The following is an 18,048-nucleotide window of genomic DNA, read 5'->3' on the forward strand; positions in this document are numbered from 1 at the left end:
CAGAAATTTTTCGAGCCTTGGGAATGACTTGGGAACAAGAAGATACGTCGGCACTTTCCCTTCTCTTTAAATACATTTTCTCACCTTCACTGTGGTCACAAGTGCATTAGCGCTGCTACTGTGGGCGCGTGGTGCCACCCAGAACTAGGCAGCCCAAGAATGTTCAAATCAGCCAATGGCAGTGTCCTTCCCTCCTCTGGCCTTAGGTTGTCCCTCCAACAGCATAATTTGCTGAGAGAAGAGTGATCGATTTGTAGCTGTCTCTGAAATATAATTGTAAATTCCCTGTTGCATGCAGTGCTATAATATTTGGCGCACACATTCTCGGGAGTCTCAACTCCCATTGGGCGGTGTTTTCTGACCATGCTCAAAAAGTTATGCCGGCCTCTCTAAAGCTTTACCAGTCACTAAAGAGGCATCAGTGCACGAATTATCCTTTCGTGAGAATTGATGCAATAAAAACGAGAAAAAAATAGCATAATCGAGGCATTCGTTTATTTACAAATGTAACAGATTCAAGTGTTTGAATGACATATTTACAGTCACTTACAGAGCTCAGATGCCGTAAACCCAAAGCTCTAGAGCGTCATGCAAGTGGCGTATAGCTATTTGTTTGTACTCTGGATGCCAGACTGTTGTAGCACCCATTCGGGTGTCACGGCAATCGATGCGAGCATGTCGTCGGTGATCCTGCACAAATAGAAGGCATTTCAAAGGCTGTTACTGGTTTAAGTGCCATGCCATATCCACATTTCAGGCTGCAAGAACCTGTGCCTCTGGAAAGTACACGGGATTACAGTGCCCTCTGTTGCCGCACGAGGTGTCACACCATGCAAATGTATGCAGCCTGAGCATAGCATTACCTGATACTGTTTCAGCTGCCGGCCAGCTTTCGTATGTGCTGGGACCGTGCCAGTAGATAGAGGTAACAGTCATAAACGAGTAATAATAAAACGTTCCACTGTATACAAGCTGGTCCACAGTGAACAGGAGATGAATGGATCACGGTGATCGGTCAGAACAACACCGGTGCATACCCTTTTCTGTAAAACTGCAGGGCATGGCATCGAACTCCTTGCGGGCATGCAGGCACACACACATTTGCATGCTTGATAACTGATTTATCTTTCTCTAAAAGCGAGTAAGTAGACGTGGTAGATCTGGCCAGGTTCTTAGATGTTACTTGGCAAACAGAAGTTTCATCGGTGCTGTTTCTCTTTTCCAACTTACTCTATCCCCCTGTTTATAGATATAGAATTACACAACTTGTCCGACAACTGCCACGAGGAGCCATATGCAGGCATTTGGAGGGAAATTTGCACAGGTGGAGCTTTTGTGGAAGTGCATTGCAGTAATGGACAGGACCACTATTTGGCCACTGAAGTGTACTGTCACTATCTTTAGCTTTCATTGTGTTCTCTTCAAACAGGCACATGTGTGTACTGTAATCTCCCTTACACATAGGGATGTTGGCATTCTCGCAAGACTAACGTTCGTGTACGAGTTTGCCGCAGCTTGAGGTTCATAATTCAAAGAAAAAAACATTTTTGTCTTGTAGTTTTACAGATACAGTACTCTTCATTTTGTTGTTGTTTCTCGTGCAGTTTCTGACATGCAAGCTGCGGAAGTGGCTGCAAGTCTTTGCTTCAAGCATGCTCTTCAGAGATGCTGTATCTATATAGCATTACAACCTTAAAAACAAACGAACAAGAACTGCAGTTGCAGGACTGTTGCTTACTTTACTTTCGACTTCTTGTGCTTCTTGCGAGGTCGCTGCACTTCGGGTTCTTCGATCTCGACCAATTGCACGGTAGAGTCAGTAAAGAGTTTAATACCTGCACGAGGAAAAACAATAGTTGTCAGACGCCTTTGAGGAAAACAAAAAAAGAAAAAGAAAGAACTTAGAGAAAAAATTAAATGCCACTTGCCTGTACTGTCGTCATTGTCTTGTACTTCAAGATGCTTATCAACTATTTTGATTTTCCTGTAGAGAGAGGCAGTACAAAGTAGTGTGTAAACATTCATACTCTTCTGCAAGTATCTGGAGGAGATAACCGTTTTTTTTCGGGGAGGGGAGGGGGGGTGTCAACCACCTTTTTTGTTCAGTATGTTCGTACGTATGTTTGTATGTGTATGAGTAAAAAATTACGGGAGGGGCGGGGGGCTCTGGGCGCCAAATTCAAGGGCGGAAAGTTTCGCTTTCATTTTTATTCGGTACTGATTAACTCTACCCGTCGAAGATGAAACAAGGTATGCTTTAGTAGGCATTCGTCATCGGAGTAGAATTATTTGCTGTGTAGTGGTTGTTTAAACAACGCTTAGGAGTCATCTGCCTTGACACGCACCACCGGCTAACTCGCACTTACTTGTCCAAGGTATTTGACAAGCTCTTGGCGAGAAACTGTCTGCATTCCGTCGACAAATCTGTTATTGTTGTGCCGGTATCCCCGCATGCGTCGTTACTTTCTTGCACGCTGAAAAGACGACGAAAAAAACAAAGTGGTTTGTTCACCAGGCAGCACGGAGGTTGATCGGGATGGCCGCATTCAAAACGTAATGAACATACCTTTCTTGCGACTTCTGTCCCTGCTTTTTCGCAAAAATATCGTTGACAGTAACCGCCGCTTCTCGCAGTCGTTCATCGTTCTCATCAGAGCTGCTGTCCGACATCGTGTTTCACAGTTGTCACAGAGCGGTGTGGCGTCTGTAATCGGTACTACATGATTTATCAACGCACGGGGTTCTGATACTTTCTTTAAACGGTTATCTGCGCTGAACACTTACAACTGAGGCGCTCCGGTACTGAAAGTTGAGCTGGCCATTCATCCATGCATTCATCATACGGGCGCCGCCATTTTAACTACAGGTCGTACTTGACTTAGCTAGGACATTTGAGTCAAGACAAGTAAACTACGAAGAGACCTTTATTACAAATGCCAAATATGTCATATGAACTTTGCACAGAAAATTCAAATATTCAAGGACACGTTTTCCCCCCTGTGAACCTGTAAATACGCCCAAATACACATTAAGGTTTCGCAGCGAAGGTGTTGCAATACGAAGTCGCAATCCGATAGTCGAGGCGAGCCAATCCAACTCGCGCGCTCGTCGGCTCGTCGCTCGTTCTCGATGCGCTCGAGGTCGGCACGAGCTTCACTTCTCTTCCGCGTTAACGACTAGCCGGCTGTTCGACCTTGACGGTACGATGCCTCTTTTCTCGCTTAAAATCTAAGGCGAGCGGGTACAAATCCAACCACCTCTAAAGGCCGCAGCGGCGTTTCTCAACCCGTCTCGTCTCATTGAATGATGACGTCCGAAACTGTACTTCGACCTGTCGCGTCCAGCAGCTGTAGGAGACGCGTCTGAGTCACCTGGCAGAAGAGGAACTGCGTTATTCCTTTCGCGTAAAGGAACCCTGCACACGGCATGGCGGCACCGAAGCCCAACAGACCACTCACGGACATGCACAAATGGATGTCTACGGGCTCTCTGTTCCTCCCGTACGGCACAGCGGAGGACTACGCGCAAGCCGACGACGATGCAGCTGACGGCAGAGCGTGCAACATGGTTAACGCGTAAGTACATACACCTGCGATTCCCAGCGCCGCTTTCACAACTCGTGCGCGTGAAAAGCCTCCGTTCACTCAGATATCGCTTGCCTAACCGTCGAATCAATAAAACGACGCGAGAGATCGTCGAACGATGCAAACGTCCCTGCGCGTATCTTGTTTCGTTCTGCGCGGTAGCGGCTGCTAGCTTTGGCACGACTCTCGTTCACTCTGTCTCTCGTGTGAACCTCGCGGGCATTCATGTTCCAACACGCCGAGTAGATATTTTTATTTTTCGCAACTTCGATCGTTTATCGGTTTTTTTCTCGATCACGAGGTCTCCTTTGGGTCGGCTTTCACCCGTAACTTCGGACCGAGGCCGTGGAGACTTTCACCACATCCTTGAGGGGGAAGAAAAAAATATAGAAAACGTTCCGGGTCTCTGTGGCTTTTAGTGCCAGCTCGCGCGGTGATTGAATTTAGAGATTCGGCGCGCGAACTGTCTGCACATTTTAGTCGGGTAACTGCGCGCGCCGGGCGGCTCGTGTTGCTCTAGCGCGGCAGCTGTCGACACCGGACCCGTCTCGTTTTCTGCGCGCTTGCCGGTGAAGCCAACACGTAACCATAGTCTAGCTCGTCGATACGGACACACAATGCAACAAGTCTGCAGCGCATTGTGTCGCCGATCTGCGTATGCGAGGCCGCGTGCGCGCGTCATTTCCTTGACGACACGTACCATATCGAGCCGCGGAGAGCTGTTGCTAGATCGTGTCGCGTTGAAGGAAACCGCCTTTCCCGTGCATCGACTTCCGCGCAGGAGGTCTTTTCGCTCGCGTTTGTGTTTTCCTCCTTTTTTTTTTTTCACAATGGGTCTTTCGTCACTGTCGTGGTTGTCACAAAAGGAAGGAAGAACTAAATGCTTCCCAACATGCACAAAGACTACACAGAAAGACACAGGACAACCTTAGTCTTTGTGTAGTCTTTCTGCATCTTCCCTTCTGTTATGGAGGCATTCAATCAGTACCAACTAGTCCAGCTAAATGCATTAAAGAAAAAAAACTAGCAGACAACGCAGACATAATACCATGCCTCCAGCTTATTAAGTAAGGAAGACAAAAAAGGTTCTGACGTCTACTTTAGTAGTGACACGCTGTGGTTCACCATGTATTTTAGTAGGTTTAGGACATGTTATAGATCACATTCCAGCCTAGCTGGAATATGATGCAGATGGATATGATCTTTGCATTTCGTGCGAGGCATATATTTGGGTTTGAATGAAGAGCCTGCTCCTCAAAGCTGAATCGGATTCGTCTTGGCAGGTATGAGATATGTAATGCTCGTAGAGTCTGAAGAGTAAATAAATTTTATTTGGCAAGTGTGTATGATGGTTGATAGTTTGAATAGTAAACGAATTGTACGTCAATTCAGTATTCAGAATGAATGGCAACTATATGGTTATCCTGAATACAACTGCATATGTTACTCGCATATGAATGGTCTTTGATGTTGCCTTTGAAGACGTGCATAAAGCGTATTCTATGCTTTATATTTTGCAGTAGAGCCACCAGGGTAGCATATCGGCTAAGGTGTTGAATCGGTTAGCTTGACAGATGTGTGCTTGATCCCAGCCGCATTTCAATAGTAGGGAAATAAAAACACCCATCTACTTAGGTCCTTGTTAAAGAGGCCCAGGTGGTCAAAATTAATCTGGAGGTCTCCACTATGGTGTATCTTATATTTATGTCGTGGTTCTTGCACGTAAAACCTCAGAATATGATTTCGCATCTTTTGTTGAAAGCGAATGCAGCGAGAGGGTGAATGACTATTTATTTAAAAAATGTTCACCAGCCAACTTCATGCCAAAAACAAATTATGGGGCTCAAAGTGTGGTTAATTTCAGACAGGCTCTGGCGGTAATCTATTTTTGTGTTGTCATGTGTTAGCCGCGAATTTCAGTACAGTGGAGGCAGCACAAATTTGAGATCCTTGCATTATCGTCGAATGTCCTTGGCTTTCTCCAAGAAATGCCAGTGGGCTTCTTTTGTAGCATTGTGTTACAGTTGAAGCTATAATTTTCTGGTTCGTTTTTTCACCTACGAAGACGTAGTGATAAACAACAGGAAATATATATATATATATATAAAACAATAAATTACATTTACTTGACGTTTTGACGGGGGATCGGTCTTTTTCAAGAGTGGAGTTTACAGGTACAGTCGCTGGATTTATATACGTCTCGGAGCGAACGTGTATAAATCCAGCAACTGTACCTATGAACTCCACTTTTGAAAAAGACTGGTAGAAATGTTAAATAAAAAGGTTTTTTATATATATATATATATATATATATATATATATATAGAGAGAGAGAGAGAGAGAGAGAGAGTGTCAGCTAGCACACGTGAAGTTGAAGTACCTGGAAGGTTTTCAAATAAGTTCTCCGATTCTTACGATACAATACACCGAAATTAAATGCTGCAGTGATGCATGTTTTTCTCTGGCACTGATAAGGATCTGCAATCTCATCTGTTTCATTGATGTACCGGAGAGACCTAGGCACCGAGGAAACTATGCAAATGAATTCTGTACTGACAATTCCCACTAGTTGATGGTGTGTTCATTTGCGTTAAGTATGTTGGAGCTTATAAGTTGCAATTGCGTTGAGATTTATAGCTATAAGTACTGATGATTTTGATAGCAGCACTGCAGAAAAAAATATATTATGGAATTTTCTTCACTTGCCACTACTGTAGCTTTCATTGGTTTAACCCTTGCTCTAATGAATCCCAAAGCATTGCTTAGTCCTGTCCTAATCAGTGTAGTTCAAGTTAACAACTTGTCCCATGCTTGGGCAGACTGGAATGCTACCAACATGAATCGTGTTGATGGAATCTACTCTACTGTTCGCTTTAAAACTGAAAAAGAAGAAAGAAGAATCCAGCTTGCTTGAAACCACTAATTTATTTTACAATTATCCAAAGGCTCAAATGTTCCTGGACACTTGAAGCACTCCGCTTTTGTGCTTGGCTGTCCCATTAACTACTTCATATTTGGTTAGCTTTTCATAATTTGGTACTTTCACTTATGCGAATGCCCAGTTCCTTTCATATCACATGTATGAGGGACCTGTAGAATGCGATTCACAAGAGAAATCACACTAAGAAACACACCTGAGGAAACACATGCGACAATGACGTGCGAGATACAACTAGGGCAGTCCGGCGGTCCACTCTTTTGCAGTCACGAATAAATGGACTATGCACACAATGCTCCACGTGTCCACCTTACTTGTACCCATCCTCTTCCTGCACGTGTTGCGATGTAAAAATAGGCAGCAATGCAAATGCAAGGCACCAAGCTAAAGTTTCAGAGAAGGAGATATTCGTATCTCAGTATTTTCAAATGAGTACTTGCTAGCATATTTTTAGATATTGTGCGGCAATATTCATGGGTTATACTCAGTGTAGGGTTGTTTCGAAACACGATCGCACATTCGGAATTTTGCACCTGTATGTTACTTAACATGTCAATGCTACTTTGCCAATTTTCCCCATTCTTCTGTCTGTTTATCTTTCTTTTCCCCCAAAATTGTCAGAACTTCTGAAGGACTTCAGTGTGTCAGACAGTCGAGGATGCAGACGTTAATGAACCTTCATTGCAAATTGCAGTATCTATCAACTAATTCGTTTCTTATTATTTACTTTACAGCACACGTTCATATTACATAATTTAAATTGGAAAGTAATTATTTATCCAGTGGAGATCGTAAAATTTGCACCAATTCCTAAATATTGGTTTCTGAGATGTGATATGGAGCTCATCATTATTTTACTGTAATTAGTTAGGCCTCACAGGGCACGATTGAACATTTCAGGACACTTAACTAATGCTCTGACATATTTCTGAACTAGTCTCCCGCAAAACCATTGTGCTAGCATTGAAATTTTTGTTCGCTGCATGAAGACGATTTCCTTAACTACCTGACTTCAGTTTTACAACTGAAAGAGGCCGCTTAAAAGTCAATAACTAAAATCTCATTTTAACATAGCAGTTCATTTTCAAAAAGATGTCTGTTGCATCCAAGTAAAGCTGCCTAAATAGATGAAATTTTCATATCTGCGAAGACAACATATACTAAAAAATTTGTTCATATTATATATTTTCTTCAGAATGTGATACGGGACGGCAGGACTATTTCTAATAGCTTCAGTTGAGCAGGGTCTTATAGCGGTATTTCAGATTTTAAAGCAAGGAAGCAGCTTATTAATTTATCTGTTTTTAAACTAATTATCTGTGCCATCTCAGATCCATACCATCTCTGATCTCTCCCATCTCACTTTTGTCTCCTCAGAATAGCTAATGAAAAGCATGCGTCATACACCATGAGTTTGGAGGATGGCTTTAATAGCTTAGTTTGGCTTTTGAGATCGTGAATATGTGTGGTTTTTGAGGCCATTGGATGCCATTTGTGGGATCTTGAACAGTGGGCACACTAGCGCGAACCGACAAAGCATCAGTGGAACCCTCTATACAGTTCACCAGCTGGCCAAATTTTACAATTAATGTTGCATGCTGTAGTAACGCGTTGTAAAATCAAGGAAGTTTTCACCACACCAGGATAGTGGGTGAGTAATGCTTCTTCCTGCCAGAAAGGCAGGCCTATGTTGGTCATGGGCGATTTTTTGCGTACGAATGTACATTCGATGAAGCGTGAAGGAGACTGCAAAGCTCCTCATCGAGCACGCAAAGTCGACCACTTGCGAAGCCAATCCTAAGCCAAGGAAAACAACACCAGAAAACAGCTGACATAAGGAAACAAGGGCCCGCGCCTGTATGATTCACGCGCCTGCGTGATTACAGATTCAGATGGTGCCACCACGAAAACACTGCGCCATCTTTAGCAATACTGCCTAACTACACCGGCCGAAGTGTGGCTTGCGCATGAGGAGAAGCCAAATTTTTTTTAGACACGATAGCGACGCAGGAAAGCCAGCTTTAGGGAATGCGTGACAGACGCACCTTCCCACACAATAGGCTTGCAGTGTTGATAGCACGTTTGAAAATATGAATTCAGCACCATTTAAATGCAGATTTTTCTTCTCGGAATTCACACATCACAAGAACTTCACACTGCTGCTCACCGAAAGCTGCACACAATGCCAATTCTTTTCATTAAAATTTTTAGAGACACGTTCAGCATATGTTTGACTTGGCACCTGTTTTCCAAAAGAGTACATTAAAAATTTTCATTTTTCTGCTCCATTCCTATGTCAAAGACTTTGTCTATGACTGTACTGAGGCGGCAGTGACTAAGATGTCATTATCCTCGAGCAACGAGATTATTTTCATTTCGAAAAGGTTAAGAAAACCATTTATATCTCACTAGTACCAAAGGTCAGTTTCGTTTAAGAAAAATTAATAAAAGATGGCGCGAAGAAATGCATAACTTATTTCTTATGCCGTGTTATGATCTTACCAAATACGAACCAACTATGCATGCAAGAGCTTTAATCGAAGTTTGGAATCGCATATGGACCCTTATTGGGGGGGGTTAAAGACAGCCCTTTGCATTTGCAAGTACTTTTGTCTTGTTTTTTTTTTTGCTTTTTTTTCTTCGAAAGAAACAACAAGAAACTGAGTTTGATGTTGGAGACTGCAAATGGCTCATTGTTGTTTTACGCCTGGAAAGGTCATTTGATGAACAGTGATAAGTGTTTCCGGGTGTCGCTGACTTCTTGTTTTTGTGACTTAGAACTGTACATCACAAAACTTTTGCTGAGAGGCCTGCGTATCCAGATGCACACAGAATAATATAAATAATAATAAAACAATACAATATATAGAAATAAAGATGGGAAAAGAATGTTTCAACAGGCTGTGGGACAATGCTTCAATTAGTTGGGGGGGGGGGATTAAACATTGAAACTGACTGTGGGCTGTTATACATGTTGCAGTAATGGGGTTCTGTATTAATTTTTGACCACCTAGGGTTCTTTAAAGTGCATTACCATATATATATATATATATATATATATATATATATATATATATATATATATATATATATATATATATATAATATTTGCATTTTGCTTTGGTCAGAATGAACTTGCCAGAGCCAGGTATCGAACCTGTGACCTCATGCTGAGAAACCTGCTGTACGTCATAATCCCTGAGCCACTGTGGCAGGTCACTCAGTAGATTGTAAAGCACTATTCTTTGCAGGAGAAAAGTAGGATAACTTCATTATAGCTTTCAAGACTGTTCATGCAAAGCATTGCGTTCTTATAGTTTGACTTGAGCAGTAGAGTGCTGCTAATTAGAGCGGTGGACAGATTTTGAGTAGGCCCATGCTTTCTCTTTCCGTAGCGATTCGCTGGACTTGGACACATTCAAGGTAAACGAAGGCCTGTCCAAGTACAAGGATGCCCTGAAGGTCCTCATACCCGTCCGACCTAAATCCAAGTGAGTTGTTCATTTTGGAGGGGGTAAAAAATGCACCTGCACAGGCTCGAGGGAGAGCCCAAAAGTAACAAGAATGTCTTCTTTTCACATTCACATACTGATTTGAACACTCAGACTTAGGTAACCTTTTAGACACTTTAGAGAAAATAAAGTAGCTAAATGGGACCGACACAAGACAAAAGATGGCGACAACACGAAAGACAACTCACCGAGAAATCCGTCCTGACGTTTTAATGTCTGGTATGTGACGTTTTCCCGCTGCTTTTTTCATCGTTCGGCACTGCTTGCCAGTTTTTGTCAATGGATGACCTTCTTTTATGCCCTGTATGCCTTGAAAACGTTTAGCTTTAAGCTCTTTTGTCAGTCTTGGAGATAGGAAGTCTCAGAGGGGCAGTGCTTGAGAGGCAGTGTTTTCAGCCCGTGTTTGAAGAGAAGTTGGTACATGCTTCAGGGCTGCGTGAATAGGAGCATCATGATGTCATAGCCATTTGCCTGAGTTGTGCAGACCAGTGCTATTCTTCAAACTGCATCGTGTTACCTTTAGGGCACTTTAGCATAAATGTGCTGGCTGACTGTCTGACATTGTGGTATGAATTTCAAATTGACGAGCTCTGATATAAAAGAACTTTTTTTGTAAAAAAAGAACCCAATGCATATGCGCAGTTATCTGCTGTTTAACATTGCACAAACAATGCAAACAGAGGCTCAAAGAGAAAACAAAGCAGTGCAATGTGCCGATGAAACATCACACAAGGACTGAGAGAGATGACAGTGCAGCATGCATGCCTAGTTGCATGTACCGGTGTTAGTTGCCCTTCGGCCTTTGTAACAATAATTTTTACAGCTTCTGGGTCCTCCCTCGCATATCTCAAGGCAGTACGAATTAGCCTGCAACACATTCCTTTTGCCTGGGAAAATATGCACTCACTATGAGTGCACATTGAGAATACAGAGCACAAAAGGTACAGAGCAAGCACAACAAATGCATGCGCTTCTGCCGTGTTACACGGTAATGCTGGGATGTTTGGAAGGTTGTTTCATTGACTTGTGTACATTTGCTATGGTGCACGAGAGGAATGCTCTGCATTCATGGTGTCTGGATAAGTCAGTAATGTTTTGACGGCTGTTTAAACCATTGTTCTTTTAAAGGTTGCATGTTCAGCTGTTAGCCACGACCGGTGTGGAATGACACATGTCTGAAGTGAATGAGATGTGGTATTTTTCAACGTATTACTGAAGGTGAAAAAGCTGTTATAGTAAAAAAAAAAAATAAGGCGCTTTCACACTATAGTCTGATACAACTTAAGAAGTCGGGAGAGGCTCCTCCCAGACGATCGAAGCACGGCAGCCGATCGCCTCCGCGAACTAAAGAAATAGTCCCGCTCATGCACGCGCCGATGTTCTCCGAAGGCGGAGCCACTGGCCGTCCCCGCTCATGACGTCAGTCCCGAGTGCGCGCCCATTGGTGCAGGCTTGTGTTCATCCACCTTTGAGGAGGAAATGCCGCTGACTTCTAAAGTTGTATCCGACTATAGTGGTGCCAAGCCTGAAGGAACAGCGGAGCTGGGTGGCCTTCCTTGTTTCTCTTTATTTTTTTCTTTCTTCCTCTCTTTCTTTCAGTTTTTTTCTGTCTCTTTAGTGTCTCTTGTTTCTTTCTATTTCTTTATTTCTCTCTTTATTTCTTTCTCGCTTTTTCTACCTTTTTTTTTTCACTTTCTTCCCTTTCTTTCTCTCTCTCTCTATATATATATAGTTCTTGCTTCCTCATTATTTCTCTCTCTCTATTTCTTTCTCTTTTTATCTTGCTCTCTGTTTTCTCTACCTCTTTTTTTGTGTCTCTTTCTTTCTATCTTTCTCTCTGTGCGTATTTATTTCTCTGTCTTTCTTTTATCCCTTTCTTTCTCTCAATGTCTCTCTCTCTCTGCCTTTCTGTTTCTCTCTCTGTACTCATTCTCTCACCCATCCGAGTTATTGCATCCCACACCGGACAAATCAGCGTAGCGGGAGAGTGCGCGCCGGCTTAGTTATTGCGTTGCACGCGCTAGAAAGGTGGAGCCCATTCATGATGATGATAGTTTTTGCGAACATGTAATGTCATAACAAAAAAGCTCTGCTGTAAAGCAGCAGAAGGTTTGCGTGTGTGTGTCCAAATATATATATATATATATATATATATATTCACCTTCAGTATTGTGGTAAAAAAAGACCTTTAATGACATTGTACGATTCTCTCAAACAAAAAATCTGTAAATGCACCTGCGATGCATGCACGTACACACACACAAATATATATATGTATATATACTTATGTGTGCTTTCCTACACTAGGGGAAGGGAAAGGGAGATATAAGAGAGGGTAAAAAAAGAACAAATACTTCCTGTATAATTATAATATACAGCTGGCATTGTCAGTACATTGTATTGGGTACATCCATCATGTGGAAATTAAATAGAGTGCTATTGTCTGTTTGCGGACAGCATTTCTATTATCATTCCTACTTTATATTCTAAGAATAGCAGTGAAAAAGCAATAGCACTGCGTAGTAACTGAAGGCATTTGCACACGTGCGGCTGCGATGTCTGCACACAAGAGGAGTGATAATGTTCAGATCACTGCTTTGCTGATTGATAATGTGGTAGTTGCAACGTGCACTGGTGAATGCTGAATATTCTTCTGTTTTTATACGATCATCGTCATCAGCAGCAGTAGCCCATTTTATGTCCACAGCGAGATGAAGGCCTCTTCCAGTGATCTCCAATTCATCCTGCCTCGCACGAGCCGATTTCAACTGCATTTTTTATATTTTTTTTGTGCATCTTTCACGTGTTTAATGAATACAATGCTCGACGAAAGGAACAAATTTGTTTTGCTGAAAATGGTCGCAGAACCAATCATGGTCTACCACAGCAACCACAAAGCAATTAACACTACCATTACTCTAAAGTAGTAATAAAACACCCCACCATCAGCATGTGTGGTATTTGATACAGCTTCACTGAACATTCATGTTCGAAGGGCGTTTTTTTTTTTTTTTTGCTGCAATAAGTAGCTAACGACCCACTTATCACGTCTAGAAACCTTGTTTGCTTGAGCGCGCGATGGTTAATTATTTGAAGATGGTTTTATAGCACCCAGTTGCAGTTTCGGTTTCCAAAAGCGCCTTGGAGATGGTTTTATAGTGGCCAGTTGCAGTTTCGGTTTCAAAAAGTGCCTTTGAGATGGCTTTAAAGCGCCCAGTTGCAGTTTCGGTTTCAAAAAGCGCCTAGTGAGGTGGGACCCAGAATGGTAAACATGGCTGACTATGTGAGCACACAAAACCGTATTCACATGAGCAAAGCGTTGACAACCATTTTCAACGAAGGGTCCCTGGGTGATGCTATAATCAACAAAATGCGTTGGCGGGCTAGTTGGTGAGAATCCATATTGCTTTTTTAGCGCAAAAAACGACACCACAAGAAAGAAGACGGAACACAGCGCTGTGTTCCGTCTTCTTTCTTGTGGTGTCGTTTTTTGCGCTAAAAAAGCAATATGCTATAATCCCCGCCGGCATGTTGTAAATATGCGTGAACCCCCAAAATGTACTTCTTGGGCAAGGAAAGGACGTCAGCCTTTGTACTCCAGTGCAAGTTTATGAAGTAGGTGCCCCCTCTTCCCATTGATAGGTCTGCTAGGAGAGAGCACTCGCAAGGATTACGGCAGCCAACCAGAAGCGTAGCCAGAAATTTTTTTTGGAGGGGGTTCAACCATCCTTTTTGCGTGTTCGTGTGTGCGTTTGTATGTGTGTGTGTATAAATGCACATGCAAAATCGAAAAATTTTGGGGGGGATTTCAACCCCCCCCCCTGGCTACGCCCCTGCAGCCAACACAAACTCATGATGCAGGTAACTGTTGGTTGTTTACAGGAGCGTAGCCAGAAATTTTTTTTTTGGGTGGGGGGGTTCAACCATACTTTTTGCGTGCGTTTGTATGTGTGCGTGTATATATTTCGCAAGCAAAACTGAAAAATTTCGGGGGGGAGGGGGTTGAATTCCCCCCCCCCTCCCTGGCTACGCCCCTGGTTGTTTACATTCAAAACAAGTGTCGATGTCGTGAAGTGGGGCGTTTCGCGTGCAGTTGCACGACACGCACTTTAAAATTGATTTTAAATATGTTCTATGCTATATTAGCCGTAATTATTTTGTGGATCATGTGCGTGTGTCCACACAAATCTGTCCCACAAGTTATCTCTCCTTCAAAGTTCTGTAAGTACTCCTTTAAGGGAAGTTATATTTGAAATGTGCATTCACCTTTAACATGAGGCAGCAGTCAGTTTTCCTTCTCACTGGGTAGAATATGACTGCAGCACTGCCTGATTGTGCACCTATTGAAAAGTTCCTTTCTTACCACTTCCACAAATTTCTTATTTGCATGCCTCATCTTGCAAAGCATGATAGCTTGAATAATACTTGGAAAGCCTTGGCAACTGTGAGATGAACCTTGTTACTGTGCACCCACTGTCTTGTGCTTACTCTTCTTTTGGCAATGATAAAATTTAATTTAGTTTAAAGGGAGCCGATGTAAGATCATGTTTCATGATAGTGCGTGCAGAGGTTCCCTGGCGTCATTAAAAGTAATGTATTATATAAAAGAGTACGTGTCATAGAAAATAGAGGACTGGTGACCAGTGCGGATAATGTGCAGGCATACAAATGCAGTGCTTCAAAGCTGTGTTCCCAATCTTAAGAACTTTCAAGGATATGCCTTTGATACGCATTATCTGTTGGTATTTTGCGATTGTGACTAACCAAAATTGTGTCTCTCACTTTTCCTTCTTTTATTTAATTTTTTTATTGCTGTTTATTATATTGTTTATGTTCTATTTCCTGGATGAAAGATGAGTGAGCCAGGGAGGGAGCGAGGTGAATGACACACTGGATTAATTAGCTGTCTGTTGTAGTGCGAACACCCCTCTCCCTCAAGAAGAAAGAAGTATCACTTTATTTCTTTCTTTGTTGCCTCAGAGACAAGCATGAGATGCCCACCAGCAAGGCGGGTCTGTTCTCGTTCATCTCGCTTGTCTGGATGACCAAGTTGATGTGGAAGGCCTATCGTCAGGGCATCCACCAAGAGGACCTCTGGCAGATGGCTCCCAGTGAATCATCCGAGGTCAACGTCAAGAGGTTAACCTTCACTTCCAAGTTCCTTATTCTCTCGTCATTTTCTCAATTTCTGCTGGAAGTCCAGCTCTTTAAACCCATGCGAATTGTCATTGCTGTGAGGACTCCTTCGAATATTGTGAATGTTTAGCTCCCGGTGACTCTTAATCCTTTGTGGTTCGAAACTTCCATTCTTTCCGGTCTGAAACTAAAAAAAAAACGAAAGTAAATGAAGTTTACTTACTCTTTTAGAGATTGCGCATAATGCACTGAGAAAACACGCGCGTCAATCAACTACAGACGAGCTTGTCCAGCAGCGCCTGACATCGGACCACAAAGGGTTAAAAAAGTTTAAGGCTGATTTGTAATTATATTGAGGTTATTATGGCGTATCATGTGCAAACTAGGATTTAAAATTTCCGACACTGGCACTGCCGTGAAATAGAAAAGATGTAGTGTTGGGTTCGTTTATGGTCATTTTCTTTGAAGCATGCATCCATCAATGCTTTCTTGTCATTGTTCTAGGAATGCATGCACAAAGGGTACATGTAAGGGAAGAAAACACACTCATGTATAGAATGTTCATGAGGCAGTAGGTGTAAATTTGGGTACAGTAGCCTCTCATTAAACTAACGCTGAAGTAGACGGGAAAATATACTTTGTTTTACAGGAGTGCCATTTACTGAGAGGTGAACAGAGGTGCAGAATTCGAGTACGAAACCATTCAACTTTGAGGTAGTTGTTCCAATTTAGCAGCGATTCCATTTACTAAGTCTACTCTGTGTAGTCCTTTATCACACTACTACAAAAACAAAAATGCGGTGCTCCCTTAGCACTGTATAAAATTCAGGGAGGTTCCACCTCATTATTTATTCTGTTATTTGTGTCACTAGCAACACTTTTAGCTTTTTAAATCTGTTTTGAACATTTTCTCTATTGTACTTGGCAGGCTCGAGCGGCTCTGGAAAGACGAGCAGCTACTGCAGGGAGAGAATGCTCAGTTTTGGAGAGCAGCCGCCAGGTTCTGCAAGACGCGTGCCATTGTTGCGGGCCTCTTCATCTGTCTCGGCATGACTTTTCAGTTCCTCGGCCCCGTAAGTGATTGCACGTTTGTCTCAGCTTGCCATGTTGGGCCTCGGCCAAATCTGCTAAACCTGGGTGCACCTATAGTCGTAACGACGAAGTGGTGGGAGCCAGTGCCATAGTTTACCATTCACACATTACTGGCAACAGGGGTGAACACTAAAAGCCCAAAAGCACATTAATGCACACATCCCCCTTGCCTTGGTGGCTTTGTTGCGTAAAGAAACCAGGGTTGGTGCCAGGATTTCTTTACTGGGGGGCGGGCACACACAACTAGTGAGTTTCTTCATGGGGGGCAGGGAGGTGGGGAACTTATGTGCTGTGTTTTAAATATAGATTTGCTCTTGGAAAGGCAATGGGGGGGGGGGGGGGGGGCAGGAGGAAATCCTGGGGGGGGTGATTGCCCCCCAAGCCCCCTGCTGGCGCCGTGCCTGTAAGAGGTCTTGCAAGGTGATGCACCCTTTTATTTGCTTCATTCACAGGTGCCAGTCTCTGTCATTCGTAATACTAATTGTGCTTGTGTAATTGAGAACATTGCCATGCAGTAAGGGAATTAACTTAGAACATCAGTGTGCAAAAAAAGGAAGTTGGATTAGTGGTGTCTAGCTTAGCCACTTAATTATTTGGTCATTAACCATACCTTAACTAACCATACAACTTTTGTTAACTAACCAAACCTCTTTTGTTAACCAACCAAACAATGACCAGCCTGCTGATCAGCCATTATGTAATTAACAGTGCAAATACGTCACTAACAGCTCATTTACTTAAAAAGAGATTGCTGGCTGGCTTGTTGCTTTGCTAGTTATGTAACTAACTAGTGAGCTAGCTAATCTGTTAGCTAGATAGTTAAAAAGGGACATAAGACACTAGGTTGAGTGCTTTTTATGCTGGGACCCTCATAGTGTAGAGCTGAGCTAAAGTGGTTGCTTGGGCGTGTTGGTACGACATATTCGAGGGAAGCAGCGCGAGAGACGAAAAACCAGGCGAAAGACCTCCAGTAGAGCTGAGCGCTGCTTATTGCCTACCCTACTCTCATTTCACACACATGCTGCAGAGAACTGTACTGATTTTGTTTTTGATAAGCAGAGGCATGCCTGACGCACAGTAAACCTGACTGCAAAATTACATTAAAGGCAAGTAGATTCATGGTCACTTTCTGTTTATCGGCAATGCAGTGGAGCTGGTGCAGCATTCTTCTTTTTTGGGGACAGCATGAGCATTCTACACACGAACACCAACATTCGTAACGAGCAGCTGCGTGCAGATTGCAGTAGTACATGCATCTGAGGGGAGAGAGCAGTTAATGCTCAGCTTAACCCTTTCGGCCCTGGCGTCGTCAATTGACGACACCGCACAAAAGTTCTACTAGCACCTCGGAAATTAAACCAACACTGCCCATTCTTGGGGAAAGACTTCTTCAATGATCCCCACTGCGATTGACGTCAAAGTTGTGGCATATTTGCGGAGCTGGGAGCCACAAAGAAGAAAAAGCTTGACCGAAGTCATGGGTGACGACGAGGCGGGTCAGGTGAGGCGGCTAAGCGCCGTTTTCGGGACGTCGTACAGAAGCTGTTTCAAGGAGTATCACGCTGAAAATTAAGACGTGGTTCACATCTTGTGTACTCTAGTGAGTAGCAGAAATAAAGAAGCCATTTTTCTAATTTCACAACCACTGAGCCCTGATGACCTAATTTGATTGCATGCTAATTAAACCATAAATGCTTGCACCACTGGCTCAATTTTTCGTTTTTGGTCTTCTGAGGTCCTTACTATTAGGAAAACGCGCAAAAAAATGTCTGCGGCCAAAATAAAA

The 18,048-nt window shown here is 43.0% G+C and overlaps 2 protein-coding genes across 3 annotated transcripts in view; one reads left to right on the forward strand and one right to left on the reverse strand.

Moving 5' to 3' along the window:
- Positions 1-477: 477 nt before the first annotated feature.
- Positions 478-2,860, reverse strand: LOC119389867 (uncharacterized). The gene is made up of 5 exons (XM_049414561.1): positions 2,576-2,860; positions 2,367-2,474; positions 1,929-1,984; positions 1,739-1,835; positions 478-690 (listed from the first exon to the last, which is right to left on the reverse strand). Exons 1-5 carry the CDS (start codon positions 2,668-2,670, stop codon positions 606-608), a joined length of 441 nt encoding a protein of 146 aa, XP_049270518.1. The 5' UTR covers positions 2,671-2,860; the 3' UTR covers positions 478-605.
- A 270-nt stretch (positions 2,861-3,130) lies between these two features.
- Positions 3,131-18,048, forward strand: part of LOC119389866 (ATP-binding cassette sub-family C member 5) — a 56,597-nt gene continuing 41,679 nt past the window's right edge. The window contains exons 1-4 of one of the 2 annotated variants that reach the window (XM_037657273.2): positions 3,131-3,575; positions 9,918-10,013; positions 15,015-15,173; positions 16,099-16,243. In XM_037657273.2, coding sequence (XP_037513201.1) covers positions 3,427-3,575; positions 9,918-10,013; positions 15,015-15,173; positions 16,099-16,243 — 549 coding nt within the window. In that variant the 5' untranslated portion in view covers positions 3,131-3,426. The remainder of the gene's footprint in view (positions 3,576-9,917; positions 10,014-15,014; positions 15,174-16,098; positions 16,244-18,048) is intronic. The other variant, XM_037657274.2, reaches the window with a different exon arrangement.

The sequence above is a fragment of the Rhipicephalus sanguineus genome, chromosome 4, assembly GCF_013339695.2.
Source record: "Rhipicephalus sanguineus isolate Rsan-2018 chromosome 4, BIME_Rsan_1.4, whole genome shotgun sequence".
Lineage (NCBI taxonomy): Eukaryota > Metazoa > Arthropoda > Arachnida > Ixodida > Ixodidae > Rhipicephalus > Rhipicephalus sanguineus.